This window comes from Physeter macrocephalus, chromosome 11, assembly GCF_002837175.3.
Source record: "Physeter macrocephalus isolate SW-GA chromosome 11, ASM283717v5, whole genome shotgun sequence".
NCBI classification, from domain to species: domain Eukaryota; kingdom Metazoa; phylum Chordata; class Mammalia; order Artiodactyla; family Physeteridae; genus Physeter; species Physeter macrocephalus.
This window is the reverse complement of record NC_041224.1, coordinates 67,934,113-67,951,400: the sequence shown is the minus strand read 5'-3', so window position 1 is coordinate 67,951,400 and position 17,288 is coordinate 67,934,113. Positions and strand designations below refer to the sequence as shown.

General features: G+C 34.4%; 1 protein-coding gene across 19 annotated transcripts in view; it reads right to left on the bottom strand.

Annotated features, from left to right (window-relative positions):
• Positions 1 to 17,288, bottom strand: part of SCAPER (S-phase cyclin A associated protein in the ER) — a 491,770-nt gene that overhangs the window by 302,123 nt on the left and 172,359 nt on the right. For all 19 annotated transcript variants that reach the window (XM_055088136.1, XM_028495131.2, XM_024128925.3 and 16 more), the window contains one exon: positions 4,116 to 4,271. In XM_055088136.1, coding sequence (XP_054944111.1) covers positions 4,116 to 4,271 — 156 coding nt within the window. The remainder of the gene's footprint in view (positions 1 to 4,115; positions 4,272 to 17,288) is intronic.

Below are 17,288 nucleotides of genomic sequence, written 5' to 3'. Positions count from 1 at the left end.
TTTCTTAGGATATTGTGAAGAACATATGAGAGATAATACATGAAAAGCACTTACATAGGGGTTGGCATATACTAAATTCTCAATAATTATCATCATCATCATCATCATTAATGCAGAAGATACTTCATTAAAATACTGTAATATACTTCCTGTGTATTTTTGCCTACTAGGAGTACGTAGCTAATTTTCACCATATTACTAGATGTATTGATATATTTCTTTCAATTCATCCCCATCCCCCAGGGAGCTCACACATCTCCCTGGTCCCTATTCTTTATGATAAATGGAACACACTACACTGATCTAGGCTCTAGTAACCACTACTTACATAGCCTTGGGCAAGTCATTTTACCTTAAAGAGACCCAGTTTGCTGTGAGATCTAAATTATTAACATAGGTAAGTACTTAGGAAAGTGTTTAGTATACAGTAAAGTGTTCGGTAAATGACAGCAGAAAAGAAATGCTAAAGCAGTTTCTGTTTAGAGAACACTGGGGAGAGAGGCTAATATTTCTAATAATTAACTAAGTTACTAATAAGCTCACAATGGTAACTTTATATCTACAACAAGCTGTATCTACCCAGGGGAAGAAAACCCTTTTAAAGTAGTAACACAAAAGTGTCCCTATTTCTTTTCTTTTTTTTTTTTTTTTTTTTGGCGGGGGGCCTGAGAACTAGAGGGAATGCACTGAACTCAGGAGAGCACATCTGACAGATCGTAGACTGTCGGAGGTGGGCAATTAGATTTTAAATATAGTCTTTACTTTCTAACATACTATTCAAGAACTGGTTATAGCTATTTCTCATTACTAAATATAATATGTAGAAACTTTTTTAGTTATATACTCTCTGAAAAACTCAAGAGTAAAAAACAATCAAACCTGGTACAGAAAATTTTCTCCAATAAAAAACATGAACAGGGACTTCCCTGGTGGTCCAGTGGCTAAGACTCCACACTCCCAATGCAGGGGGCCTGGGTTCAATCCCTGGCCGGGGAACTATTCCCTCACGCATGCCTCAACTAAGAGTTTACATGCCGCAACTATGAGTCCACATGCCACAGCTAAGAACTCCACATGCAGAAACTAAAGATCCCACATGCTGCAACGAAGATCCCATGTGCCACAACTAAGACCTAGTACAGCCTAAATAAATAAATAAATAAATATTTAAAAACAAAAAACATGAACAAAAGAGTTTTCCCTTAAACTCAAATTTATTTTAAAAAAATCTGCATTATGTCTGAAAACACAACTTTCACCCTAAAATGCAAAAGGTTAAAGCATTAAATATAAAGAATTAAACCAGAACTTTTCATTTCATATTTTATAAAACCAAAATCTTGAGGGATATACTTTTAAAAGTTATAAGTTGGTGTTATAAATGAAATTTATTAATATTATATACAAACAATTACTTTATGTGTATGTGCAATGTAGCTAAGTTGTATGCATAAATATGATGTCAACTTGCTGACTGTTTTTACGGATATAAGAAATACTCCAACATTGTACTAATAGAAATAACTGGACTTCAAAAAATATCCAATCTTCTAATTTCTGTTTTTAATAAATGGAAAATTGGTAACTGTATACCTAATGAGTAAAATTAGTAAATTCACCTAGTGTTTTCCTTTCTAAAATTTAAGTTTCCTAAAGATAGGAAACTTTGTACCCCACAAAAGCATCTTGTACAGGGCAGGAGTTCGATAAATATCTATTAAACGAATGAAGCATAACTTTATAAAATAATATTCATTATAAATCTATATGCTCACAAATAAAAAGCATAAACCTAAAGCAAATGAACTGGAAATATATCTAACTCTCAACCCTTCTGAAACCTCTCAGACTCCCATGTACTTTGTTTCACACTCAAGGATGTGTTTATGGCAGCATAAGAAAGGATTTTGCAACCCCACCCTTTACGCCTACAAATCAAGAGGACAAGGCAGAATATCTAAGGAAACTGGGCTTAAAACTAATCCATCAATAATTTATAGAGCAAAAAAGGGAAATTGAGAATATATGATGGCAGCATTAACTTAGTATTTCACTTACAAAAAACAAGAATCACAATTGCCTTTAACAATTTAACATTTATGTGACTGTTTCAAGAGTAAAAGTAAAGCAGATGGAGGGCCTCTGAATTCTTTATTAAGTTAGTATCTTACTATTATTGTATTTACAGAATGTTTGGCATTATCGCCTTGCACATATAGTAATGACTACATATTTAAAAAATGTTTAAATTTTATATATATGTTATATATTACCAATAAATTTTTCTAGTATCAGTTATCTCGATTAAACTTATGTACATACGTTTTAAATTTTTCACTGAAAATTAAATCCATAGGAAATTTCTACATTTTTAAAGATAAAAATAAGTCTCAGTAGTCAAAAAAATTTTAAGTGTTAGTGAGTTCAGAAGATTCCTCACTACTTTCAGAGAATAACTGCTTTCCTTTATATCTTAATAAATGTTCCAAATTATAAAATAAGAGTCATCATTTTTAAACAGAAGATAACTGTTATATTTCAAATCTTCAAATCTGCAAAATAAATGCAGAAAAAGTAACTAAAGATGTCTGTTCAAAAATATACAATATTACTCATATATTTCCCCCCAAAATCCAGTTAAGAAGTTACCTCTTCCATAGAACTTTCCCTGACATTCCCCTCCCACCAAGAGAGCTAATTATTCCCTACTCTGTGATACCACTGTAACCTATACAGGTTTCTATTACACTTTCACACTGTGTTGTATTATTTGCCATAAAGGCAAAGATCATATCTCATGTATTTCTGAATTATTAATGCCTAATGGTTGCTCAAAAGTAACACACAATTTTCAAAATAATTATTATTTTTTAACATCTTTATTGGAGTATAAAAAATAATTATTTTTATAAAATGGTTTGATGCAGAAAAAGAAAGAGCAATAAAGCTGAAGGGATGGCTCAAATTAAAAATTCAAATATCCTATTTCATTTACTCATCTAAGAATGTTAGTTAATGGGTAATTAACTTTTAAATGATAAAAATTTTTTACTGCTCCTTTGAGAGGAAAAGCTAAAGTTTCTCTAAAAGTAGTATTCTGTATTTTTAAACATAAGTTAGCTTGGCACTCAGATTAAAATGAAACCTTGAACTCAAATCAAATAGAGATTGGGGTGAATATGGGACTGCTTGCTAGCGTACAAAGAGAGCATAAAGTAACCAATAAACTTGAAAACTGTAATGATATTTTAATTTCCTAAAATTACCAGTGACATGAAGAAGCATGAAACATTAATAACATCCCTAGCTTTTAACGTAACAACAAAGCTCTTCATGGTCAGGTCCCTAACTGTACATGCCGTACTCACTCATCTCCTGCATAGAATGCCTACTTCGCACCATTTACAACTGTCTCAGTTTTCAAAACTTAGTTGAGGCATCACCTCCTCCAGGAAGCTTTTCCTGACGTTCTCACGTCTTTGTCACTCTCAGTTTGAGTAACAGGTTCTCCTTTGTGCTTCCAAAAACGCCTTTACTGTTACACTAATCCTAATGGGTTAAGATCTGTTTACATATATGTCTTCCCATTGAGATCAAGGATATATCTTTTTCATGTCCTTGAGCAAAGCACAGCACACAGATTATAGTAGTAATTCAATAAATGATGACTGAATGAATAAACAAATAAATATTAGTCATAATAGATAAAGTATGTCTGCATCCATATTTGATCTTGAGGAACACTTAAATAGTTTAAAACCATCACTAAAGTTTATGTGTTAAGTCTTCTTCCCATCCTGAAAATGGTAACTAACTTAGGGTTTGCTACAGAGGTTAAAGTACCTGATGACACTGCCCAATACATGACAGGTGCTCCTTGTCATAAGCATAAAGATTGCCCAGTTCTTTAAGGCTATATACATTGGTTCAAACACAATCCATTTGTAAGGGAAGAAAGGAACATATTCTTGCCCAACCCAATTAGAAAAGAATAGATAATAATCTGTCCAGAGCAATTTAGTCCTTGGTCTTACTCCTTTTTCTATCCTCAGCACCTGGCTCAGAGCCTAGGAAATGGCTGGTACTCAATAAATGCTTGCTGAATAAAATTCTACCTGAACAGCTTCATCACGTGCTTGCTTTTCTTCCTGTCTTCGCTGACGCTCTTCCTGTAACTCATTAAGCCTCTGCTCATATTCCTTCAATTTTGATAAAACATCATGGCGTTTGTTCTGGGCTTCGAGGGTATTTATAAAGGCAATTTCGTTTACCTTCAATAAAAAAAACGAAGAAAGTGAGTTTCAAATCAGGTTAATTCTAAGGCAGATCACAATAAGAAACTTAACAGTCTTTATATAATAATACAAACCAGTTTTAAGGCATAGACCAAAAAATGAACGACTTATAGTCTTTTCTTTCAATACTTATCCCCAAAATGGATAATAATCCAGTGTATATAACAAACCCATAGGCCGCAGTAAGAAGTGATTTAGAGAAATGGTCCCCAACCTTTCTGGCACCAAGGACTGGTTTCGTGGAAGACAGTTTTTCCACGGACGGGAGTGGTGGGAGGATGGTTCAGGCATTAATGCGAGTGATGGTACAGGCGGTAATGCAAGCGCTGTTCAGGTGGTAACGGAAGTGATGTGGAGCAGCAGTTGAAGCCGCTTGGTTGGCCGCCACTCACCTCCTGCTGTGTGGCCTGGCTCCTAACAGACCACAGGACCGTTAATGGTCCATGGCCAGGGGGTTGGGGACTCCTGATTTAGAGTAAAGGTCTGCCATTGAAATATATTTTTTTTATTGAAGTATAGTTGATTTACAATGTTGATTTAGTTTCGGTGTACAGCAAAGTGATTCAGTTATACATATACATATATTCTTTTCCATTACAGTTTATTACAGGATATTGAATATAATTCCCTGTGCCATACAATATGACCTTGTTGTTTATCCATTCTATATATAATATCAATAGTTTGCATCTGCTAGTCCCAAATTCCCAATCCAACCCTCCCCCTTGGCGACCACAAGTCTGTTCTCTATGTCTGTGAGTCTGTTTCTGTTTCATAGATAAGTTCATTTGTGTCATAGCTTAGATTTTATGAATAATGATATCATACGGTATTTGTCATCTCTTTCTGACTTACTTCACTTAATGTGATCATCTCTAGGTCCATCCACATAGATGCAAATGGCATTATTTCATTCTTTTTATGGCTGAGTAATATTCCATTGTATATATTTACATCTTCTTTATCCATTTATCTGTCAATGGTCATTTAGGTTGTTTCCATGTCTTGGATACTGTAAATAGTGCTGCTATGAACATAGGGGTGCATGTGTCTTTTTGAATTATAGTTTTGTCCAGATATATGTCCAGGAGTGGAATTGCTATATCATATGGCAACTCTATTTTTAGTTTTTTGAGGAAACTCCATATTGTTCCCCACAGTGGCTGTACCAATTTACATGGTCACCAATTTTGTAGGAGGGTTCCCTTTCTTCCACACCCTCTCCAGCATTTGTTATTTGTAGACTTTTTAATGATGGCCATTATGACCAGTGTAGGATGTTACCTCATTGTAGTTTTGACTTGCATTTCTCTAATAATTAGTGATGGTGAGCATCTTTTCATGTACCTGTTAGCCATTTATATTGTCTTCTTTGGAGAAATGTCTATTTAGGCCTTCACTGAAATGTTTTTAAGAGACAAATTAAGATTTTTATAGAAACCATTTTATAAAGTTACTTAATATCATTGTGATTTGACATTATACAAGTTACATTAAGTTTTGATAGGTATGTACATTATTCTAATGAGTTTGAGATGACAAAACTTAAAGTAAACAAACAAATCATTCTTCTTCAACATACACCAAATAAGTGACAATTAGGTACAAGGTATTAAACTATATACCTCATCCTCAAATTCACATATATTGAGTCTTAACAGTCAAGTTTTGCTAGAGAGTACAGTTTTTTTTTAAAAGATCTTTATTGGAGTATAATTGCTTCACAATACTGTGTTAGTTTCTGTTGCACAATGAAGTGAATCAGCCATACGCATACACATGTCCCCATATCCCCTTCCTCTTGAGCCTCCATCCCATCCTCCCTATCCCACCCCCTAGATCATCACAAAACACCAAGCCGATCTCCCTGTGCTATGCTGCTGCTTCCCACCAGCCAACTGTTTTACATTCAGTACTGTATATATGCTGATGCTACTCTAACTTTGCTCCAGCTTTGCCCTCCCACCCTATGTCCTCAAGTCCATTCTCTATGTCTACCTCTTTACTCCTGCCCTGCAACTAGGTTCATCAGTACCATTTTTTTTTAGATTCCATATATACGTGTTGGCATACAGTATTTGTTTTTCTCTTTCTGACTTACTTCACTCTGTATGATAGACTCTAGGTCCATCCACCTCACTACAAATAACTCGATTTCATTTTGTTTATGGCTGAGTAATATTCCATTGTATATATGTGTCACATCTTCTTTATCCATTCATCTGTCGATGGACATTTAGGTTGGTTCCATGTCCTGGCTATTGTAAATAGTACTGCAATGAACACTGTGGTATATGACTCCTTTTGAATTATGGTTTTCTCAGGGTATATGCTCAGCAGTGGAATTGCTGGGTCATATGGTAGTTCTATATTCAGTTTTTTAAGACACCTCCATACCATTTTCCATAGTGGTTATATCAATTTACACTCCCACCAACATAATTAAATGAAATAGAAACAAAGAAAACTATAGCAAAGATCAATAAAACTAAAAGCTGGTTCTTTGAGAAGATAAACAAAATTGATAAACCATTAGCCAGACTCATCAAGAAAAAAAGGGAGAGGACTCAAATCAATAAAATTAGAAATGAAAAAGGAGAAACCACAACTGACACTGCAGAAATACAAAGTATTATAAGAGACTACTGCAAACAATATAGGCCGATAAAATGGACAATCACAAAGAAATGGACAAATTCTTGGAAAGGTAAAATTTTCCAAGACTGAACCAGGAAGAATTAGAAAATATAAACAGACCCATCACAAGTAATGAAATTGAAGCCATAATTAAAAATCTTCCAAGAAACAAAAATCCAGGACCATATGGCTTCACAGGCGAATTCTATCAAACATTTAGAGAAGAGCTAACACCCATCCTTCTCAAATTCTTCCATAATATTGCAGAGGGAGAAACACTCCCAAATTCATTCTATGAAGCCACCATCACCCTGATACCAAAACCAGAAAAAGATATCACAAAAAAATAAAATTACAGACCAATGTCACTGATGAACATAGATAACTATCCAGAAAATGGGCATAGAGAGAACCTACCTCAACATAATAAAGGCCGTTTATGACAAAACCACAGCAAGCATCATACTCAATGGTGAAAAACTGAAATCATTTCCACTAAGATCAGGAACAAGACAAGGATGTCCACTCTTGCCAGTCTTATTCATCATAGTTTTGGAAGTCCTAGCCACAGCAATCAGAGAAGAAAAAGAAATAAAAGGAATACAAATTGGAAAAGAAGAAGTAAAACTGTTACTGTTTGCCGATGACATGACACTGTACATAGAAAATCCTAAAGATGCCACCAGAAAACTACTAGAACTAATCAATGAATTTGATGAGGTTGCAGGATACAAAATTAATGCACAGAAATCTCTGGCATTCCTATACAGCAACAACGAAAAATCAGAAAGTGCAATTAAGGAAACACTCCCATTTACCATTGCAACAAAAAGAATAAAATACCCAGGAATAAACGTGCCTGAGGAGGCAAAAGACTTGTACTCATAAAACTATAAAACACTGATGAAAGGAATCACAGATGACATAAACAGATGGAGGTATATACCATGTTCTTGGACTGGAAGGATCAATATTGTGAAAATGAATATACTACCCAAGGTAATTTACAGATTCAATGCAATCCCTATCAAACTACCAATGGCATTCTTCACAGAATTAGAACAAAAAATTTTACAATTCATATGGAAAGGCGGAAGACACCAAATAGCCAAAGCAATCTTGAGAAAGAAAAATGGAGTTGGAGGAATCAGGCTCCTCGACTTCAAACTATACTGCAAAGCTACAGTAATCAAGGCAGTATGGTACTGTCACAAAAACAGAAATATAGATCAATGGTAAAGGAGAGTAAAGTTTTTATGAGTAAAGTACAGCTAATGATAAAAAACTGGAAAATGTCTGTTGGGATCAAATTTCTCATTCTTGAAAGCCAGAAGGAAGGCATGCCACAGTGAAAAAGGTAGAGTGAAATAGGGAAGTAAACAAACACTGGAGCTACTCTCTCTGAAAGAAGTATAGACTCCAGGAATCCATGTTGGATGAAATAAAACCTATCACTAGATATGTTACAAACTGAAACAAGAAAGTTTGAATACAGTTCTAGCAAAGATTTCCCAATCTCCATCCTATGTAACCACTTGCATAAGTAAATTAACAATATAATCATTTCTCAAGGTATACCGAAAGTGTAAACAAACAGGTATGCTCAAGGAAAATTAATCATAATGTATCAAGGGTCACATGTTAAACATAATCAAGATGAAAGAAAAAGAAATGGGACCTAATGCTCCAGACAAAATAAATAAAATAAAATTCAGAGGGAAGAATGCGCAAAAGCAGCATAAAAAATCCAATCTGTGATGTTGGTCAAATGCTACAAAATTTTAGTTATGCTAGTTGAATATGTTTGGAGATGTAATGTACAGCATGGTGATAATAGTTAATAGTACTGTACTATATACTTGAAATTTGCTAAGAAGATAGATCTGAAATCTTCTTAGCGTGTGCGCACGCACACACACACAGTAACTAAGTAGAGGTGACAGATATTTTAATTAGTTGGATTGTAGTGATCATCCCACAATGTATATGTATATCAAAATATCAAGTTGTACACCTTAATATATACAATTTTGATATGTCAATGATATCTCAATCAAACTGTAAGTAAGTAAAAAAATAAATAAATAAGAAGTTTCCTGGAGATTAACTGGAAGAAAACATAACCAAAGAAACAGCAGAATATCTCCTAGGCAAACTTTGTACTGTAAAAGAAGTCAACACGAACCTGAATTTAAAGGTGCAAAAAAGATGGTAAATGACATGATAAAATAAAGGAAGACTAGAGAGTTAAGGAAACTTAGGACAAAAGTAACACAATCACAGAATTAATTAAATTAGAAAAAGCATGAAACAGAGCAAAGATGGTAAAAAATCAAATCACTAACAGAGAAAAGGCTTGTTATAATCACAGTTAATATGGACTTTAAAATGAAAATTTATGTGTAAGTAATAACTTTTGAACATGGAGAACAAGTTAAGATGACCTAATGTAAGAATAATATCTGTAAAGTTAAGAAAGACAAAATATTCCAATATATAATACAGAAAATTTTCCCTGAAATAAAGAAAATTGAGAGAGCCCACTTTATTTCATGAAGAATTTATTCAGAAGATCAACACTGAGAATATCCTTACTAAATCACAAAACATTAAGTAAAAAGCACAAATTTTTTATGCTTCCAGGCAGTAAATGCAAGTCATCTATGAGAAAGAGGGAGAAAAAAATCTGTCTGGCCTCAGGCTTCTCCACAGAATTAATTAATGCTAGAAAAACATGGAATAATGCCTACAAAACTTTGAAGGAAAGATATTCTGAACCATGAACGTGATCTCTAGCCAAGATGTACTCAGAAATGCCACAGGCCTTTGATACCTAAGAACTCAAGGAATAGAGCACAATAACCTCCTCCTGAAAAAATTACTTGTTAATAAAATCCAGCCAACCAGGTCAAAACAAAGAACTCATGAATGGAGGATTAGGCAAGCTGTGCATCCATTCATACATAGAAGGAAAACTAAACTGTGGAATTTAGTTTCAGAGCAAAATGTAAATGTTATGAACCTTAACAATGTAAAAATAATGAAACTATGAAAATTGTTGGGAGGAGATCTTGTGATAAAGAAACATTTATTACAAATCAATAATTCCCTCAATTTTACTTCCATGTCACTTCCTTCTCTTAAAATGGAACTAAAATAGAAATGAATACTTCTTATTAAGAAGTACCATGGATAGTATAATTCTTTTTTTTAATTAATTAATTTTTTGGGCTGTGTTGGGTCTTTGTTTCTGTGCGAGGGCTTTCTCTAGTCGCGGCAAGCAGGGGCCGCTCTTCATCGCGGTGTGTGGGCCTTTCACTGTCGTGGCCTCTCTTGTTGTGGAGCACAGGCTCCAGACGCGCAGGCTCAGCAGTTGTGGCTCACGGACCTAGCTGCTCCATGGCATGTGGGATCTTCCCAGACCAGGGCTCAAACCCGTATCCCCTGCACTGGCAGGCAGACTCTCAACCACTGCGCCACCAGGGAAGCCCGAGAGTATAATTCTATTTTATAAAGTTATCTATTCATTCAATCTGAACATTATTCTAAAGAGATTTCTGGAAGAGTATTTATAATGTAAATGGTAGCCATTTCTGAGGGTGGGATTTTAAGTTTCCTTTGCTACATATTGCTCGAATTCTTTAAAATAAGAATAAACCATTTTCATAACAATATGGCCACTATTCTACATATAAAACAGTATTAAAGAAAGCTACAGTAATGCATTTATACTAAGACTTAAAGACAAGAGAAAGTCCCTGAAGGTTTTTAAGTTGAGAGGTAATACAATAATGCCCTTAGAAAGATTAATTTGAAGGGAGTAGGGACAAAAGGCAAGAATAACAACTGCAAATATTGATAAATGATCACAAGCTTTCCAAGTCTAGATTAATGGGAGACTAGTGATACCATTCATCTGAAATATGAATTTAGGAAAGGCAAATGATTTGGGATACAGGGGTGGTGAGCTGATGAGTTTCACTGGATACAATCATCAAGCAATAGGTAATTGAGTCTAGAGCTTCATTGAGAGGGTGGGGTTAAAATGCAGATCTAGGAGTCACTACAGAGAGGATAGCTGAAGCAATGAAAATGATGGTGATATTTAAGGAAAGGAATAAGTGAAGTGGACTGAAGAAAGTAACATTTAAGCAGCAAAAGAAAAAGGGAAGATAGTAAAGCACTGGTTAGGAAAGCAGAGAACCAAGATAGTGCAGAAGAAAGTATTCTAGAAAAAAATACATAACAGTGTGGATAATGAACAGATCCAGAAAGGCTTTTAAACATAGTGATAACAGAGTAACATTCTGAAAGGAAAGTACAGTATAGCACAGAGGAAAAATGGTGTCATAAGGAATTCAAGAAGACAGCAGTGATGAGGTAGGGGAAATGAGCACAGACAGCTTTTTCTAGGAATCTAGCGATTTCCAAAAGGAAAGAATAGGTAATCTACAGAATAGGTGGAAGTAGTCATTCTAGAGGAAGAAAGCAAAGGAGCAGGCAGGCACAAAAAGATAACTGATGAAGCAAATTTTAAAAGCAGGCAAGAGGACACAGCACAAGGAAAAGGCTACTGCCATAAATAAGGAAAAAGATGTCTTTTCCTCAAAAAAGCCCCCAAAACCCTGTAATTATGAATAGACATGTTGCATCTGAAAAGCAATCAATGAGACCATTAAGAAACTGAAAATAAAAGCCATTTTTATACTATTAAATAAATGACAAAATCGGGTGCTGAATAACTCTGCCTGCAATAATAATCACTATCAACTAAATAGTAGATGACTTATTTTCAATCATCTGTGTATCCAAGAAAGAACTAAGACATTTGAAATGACTGTTAATTTATGCCAAGAACTCACAAAAAAGTATATGTGGAAAAAATTATATCTTACACAGGACTGAAATAAATATATTTGGTATGTCTCAAGGACATATTCTTCAGTTCTAGTGGAACTTAAGTATATTTTAAATCACTGGATTATTAGAACTTCTGGATCAGTAATAAAACAACAGAAATGCATTAGGGACTTAAGGAAAAGTTAGGAAGTGTAACACAAATAGGATGTGGCATTCTATGAAATTCTAACATTTTACAGAGTATTTATAGCATACCAAGGATGGCACTAACTGCTTCACAATATGCACAACCTAATTTAATCCTTTCAGCAATTCTTTGAGATGTAGGTAAGACTATTCCTATTTTACAGATCAACAAATAGACTGAGAGGCTAAAATAACACCTGAGACCATTCAGCTACTACATGGTAGACTCAGGACCTGAATCCAAATTTATCTAACTCCAGAGACTTCAGTCCTCACTATTATGATGAAAAATTACTTCTGAAGAAGGAGCAACTCTGATATATGTGGAACCAAATTTCCTGATCATAAAAATCACCTGAGGGGCTTATAAAAAAATAAAGCTCCTCATGGGCCACTCTAGCATTACTGAAAAAAACCTGCAAAGCTTGGAAATCTCTCTTTTTAACAACTCAGATTACTGTTATAATCAGGCAAGACTGGGAAATACTGGCATGTGATAAAACCAAAGGTAGGAGGAGGTTTTGTCTCATAGATTAAGATGTCTGAGGGGGCTTCCCTGGTGGCGCAGTGGTTGCGCGTCCGCCTGCCGATGCAGGGGAACCGGGTTCGCGCCCCGGTCTGGGAGGATCCCACATGCTGCGGAGCGGCTGGGCCCGTGAGCCATGGCCGCTGAGCCTGCGCCTCCGGAGCCTGTGCTCCGCAACGGGAAGAGGCCACAGCAGAGGGAGGCCCCCCTACCACAAAAAAAAAAAAAAAAAAAAAAAAAAAAAAGATGTCTGAGGATGAAAGTAATTGGCAATGTTTCACACAAACTTTTAAGATATTTATGTAATTATACTAAGAACAATTCATTCATAAAATATTTAAATGAAGGAGAGAACAAGAAAAACCTAGATTGTCTATTTTTATTTTCTTTGTAGATACAATACATTTCAAAAGAGGGTTTCAGAGATTATCGAAGAGAAAGCAATGAAAATTAAGAGAACTAATAGGGCAGCAGTTGGTAGCAGGGTTTTAAAGCAGAATTTCATATTAGCAAAAATCTTAGTACAGACTCTTAACTCAGTGAACCTGGATTATTAAGAATTTTTAAAACTGCAAATGGTAGCTGATATCTTTATGTAAAAACAACCAGCAGTCAACCACTTACCTTGATGGAAATTATTTAAACTATAGCTTGGGTTAATATGTTTATAGAAGCCACTTTGGTTTAATGAGATTATAATGAAAGTAAATATATTAGGCAATTAGACAGATCAAAATTCATACAAGTAATATAAAAAAAAGACCACAAAATGAAAATACTAAACCAATAATAAGAACAGTGGTAAAAGCATAGGCTTTAGAACCACAAACATCAGGATTTTAATTCTGGCTGTGTGACCATCAACAATCTGCCTTCAGACTGCTCCTCTAAAATATAAAAATAATACATAGTTCAGAATTTTGACTTCCAGCTATGATGGAGTGATAGGGTCCAGATGCACCCTCCCACCTTAAACAACTAAAAAATTAGACAAATATATAAAATATATGAAATTCAATTAATGTAACACAGCAAATATCAAAAGAACAAAGGACAAAACCACATTATTCTTGCAATAGATGGAGAAAAAGGATTTGACAAAATCCAATACTCCTTCATGATAAAAACACTCAACAAACTAGGAGTAAAAAGGAACTTCCTCAATCTTTGAAGGGTATCTATGAAAACCCCATACCTAACATCATACTTGATGATGAAAGACTAAATGCCCCCCACTCCAAAGATCAGGAACAAGACAAGAATGTCCACTCTTACCACTCCTATTCAGTATTGTATTGCAGGTTGTATCCTGAGCAATAAGCAACAACAACAACAAAAATAATCAAAGCCATCCATATTGGTAAAGAAGAAGTAAAACTATCTCTAGTTGCAGATGGTATGATCTTGAATATAGAAAATCTTAAGGAATCCACTAAAAAGCTATTACAACTAATGAGCAAGTTCAAGCAAGGTTGCAGGAGATAAGATCAATATATAAAAATCAATTGTATTTCTATACACTAGCAATAAACAATCTGAAAATGAAATTAAGAAAACAATTCCATTTACAGTCACCTCCAAAAGAGTACAATCAATACTTAGGAATTAATTTAAACAAGAAAGTGAAAGGCTTGTGCCCTGAAAATTAGAAAACACTCTATAAAGAAATTAAGGAAGATTTAAATAAATGGAAAGATACACTGTGTTCATGGATTGGAAGATCTAATATTATTAAGATGGCAATAATCCCCAAAGCACCGTAAAAATTCAATGCAATCCTAACAAAACTCCAATGGACTTTTTTATGGAAATGGAAAACTTATCCTCATCCTAACTGCAAGTTACCCCAAATAGCAAAGACAACATTGAAAAAGAATGAAGTTGGAGGACTATAGTTCCTGATTTCAAAGCTTACTAAAGTGCTACAGTAATCAAAACAGTGTGATACCAGCGTAAGGACAGACGTATAGACCAGTGGAATAGAACTAAGAGAAGAGAAATAAACCTGTACACCTATGGCTAATTGATTTCCAGCAAGTGTGCCAAGACCATTCACTGGGGAAAGAACAGCATCTTCTAGAAGCAGTGTTTGGACAAATGATATCCACCTGCAAAAGAATAAAGGCAGACCCCCTACCTCATTCTGTATATAAAAATTAATTCAAAATGTATCTATGACCTAAATATAAAAGCTAAAACCATAAAACTCTTAGAAGAAAACATGTAGGTAAATCTTCATGACTTTGAATTTGGCAATAATTTCTTAGCACAAAAAGTACAAAAAATAAAACAAAAGATAGATAAATTGAACTTCATCAACATTAAAAACTTTTGTGCAAAGAACGTTATCAACAAAGTGAAAAGATAACCTACACAGTGAGAGAAAATATCTGCAAATTATATATCTGATAAAGGACTAGTACTGGGAATATACAAAGAACTCTTACAGCTGAACAACAAAAAGACAAACAGCCCAATTTAAAAAAATGAGCAATGGACTTTGAATAGACATTTTTCTAAGGAAGATATACAAATAGCCAATAGGCACATAAATAGATGCTCAATATTGTTAGTCATTAAGGAAATGGACAGATTCCTAGAAAGACACAAATTACACAAGAGAAATAGATAATATGAATAGCCTTATATATATTTAAAAAATGGAATTTTTAGTAAAAAAAAAAACTCATCCACAAAGAAAACCCCAGGCCCAGACGGCTTCATTGGTAAATTCCACAAAAAATTTAAGGAGGAAATTGTACCAGTTCCACATAAACTACTTTAGAAAACTGAAGAGGATGGAACCCTTCCCAAGTCACTTTAGGAGGCCAGCATATTCTGTTACCAAAAGCAGACAAAGACATTATAAGAAAAGAAAAAAAAAGATCAAAATCCCTCACAAACATTGATGCAAAAATTCTTAAAATTTTAGCAAATGAAGCACACCAAAATATAAAACTGATATTATATCATGACCATGTGAGGTTTATCCCAGAATTGCACAGTTACTTTGGTATCTGACAATCAAATACTGAAATTCACCATTTTAAGATCTTAAAAAAACACATATCATCTCAATAAATGCAGAAAAAGCAGGTAACCAAATTCAAAGTCCATGGTTAAAAAATTTTAGTAACTAGGAATAGAAAGGAAATTCCTCAGGCTTCCCTGGTGGCACAGTGGTTGAGAGTCCACCTGACGATGCAGGGGAGACGGGTTCGTGCCCTGGTCTGGGAAGATCCCACGTGCCGCAGATTGGCTAGGCCCATGAGCCATGGCCGCTGAGTCTGCGCATCCAGAGCCTGTGCTCCGCAACGGGAGAGGCCGCAACAGTGAGAGGCCCGCGTACCACAAAAAAAAAAAAAGAAAGGAAGTTCCTCAATCTGATAAAGAACATCTATGAAAGATCTACAGCTAATATCGCACTTAATGGTGAAAGACTGAATGCTTTCTTCCTAAAATTAGGAGCAAGGCAATGATATTGGTTCTCATCACTAATCAACATTGTGCTAGTACTGGTTAATGCAATAAAGGGAGATTAAAAAATGAAAAACATACAGGCAAAGAAGAAATAAAACTAGAACTAGTAGGTTTAGCAGGGTTGTAGGATATAAGGTAATACACTAAAATCAAATGTGTTTCTATAAGTTAGCAGCAAACAATTAGAAACAAATTTAAAACAAGATACTATTGACAACAGCATTAAAAATATGAACTGCAGATAAATTTCATAAAATATATACAAAGACCAAAATAAATGGAGATATATGCCATCAGACATATGGTTCAGAATACTCAATATCATTAGGATGACAAGCCTCCCCCAGATTAATCTATATATTTAATGCAATTCTAATCAAAATACAGGCAGGCCTCTTTTGGGGGGGAGGAGTAGAAATTCACAAGCTGATCCTATAAATTACATGGAAATGCAAAGAACCTAAAAGAGCAAAAATAGTTTTAGAAGAAAATAAAACTTAAGGATTTATACTTCTTGATTTCATGACATTATAAAGGTACAGTAATGAAGATAAAGTGTTATTTATAAAGATAAATGTAACAGAATAGAAAATCAGAAATAGACCCACACATATATAGCCAATTGCTTTTCAACAAGGGTCCAAGGCAATTCATTATACAAAAGATAGTCTCTTTAACAACTGATACTGGAACATTATATAACCATATGAAAAAAATGAACCTCAGCCTTACCTCACACCATATAAAAAACTTAACTCAAAATGGAACATAGACCTTATCGTAAAATTTAAAACTTCTAGAGAAAACTTAAGGGAAAATCTTAGTGACCTTAAGTTTATGTAAAGATTTTAAAAATAGGGCACAGAAAAACAAAGCATAGAAAAAAAAAAAGTCAATATATGGGAACTTTCCAATTTTTAAAACTTCAAAGACACTTTTAAGAAAATGAAAAGGCAATCTGTAGACTGAGAGAAAATATTTGCAAAACATAGATATTAATATCTAAAATATACAAAGTCCTCTAAAAATCCTGCTATTTGCCACAACATGGATGAAACTGGAGGGTATTATGCTAAGTGAAATAAGCCAGACAGAGAAAGAAAAATACTGCATGGTATCACTTATATCTGGAATATAAAAGAAAAAGTGAAACTCATCAAAACAGATTTTTCTTTCTGTAGTTGATTTCTAGTTTCATACCATTGTGGTTGGAAAAAATGCTCGATATAATTTCTATACTCTTAAATTTGTTTAGACTTGTTTTGTGCTCTAGTATGTGATCTATCCTGGAGAACATTCCATGT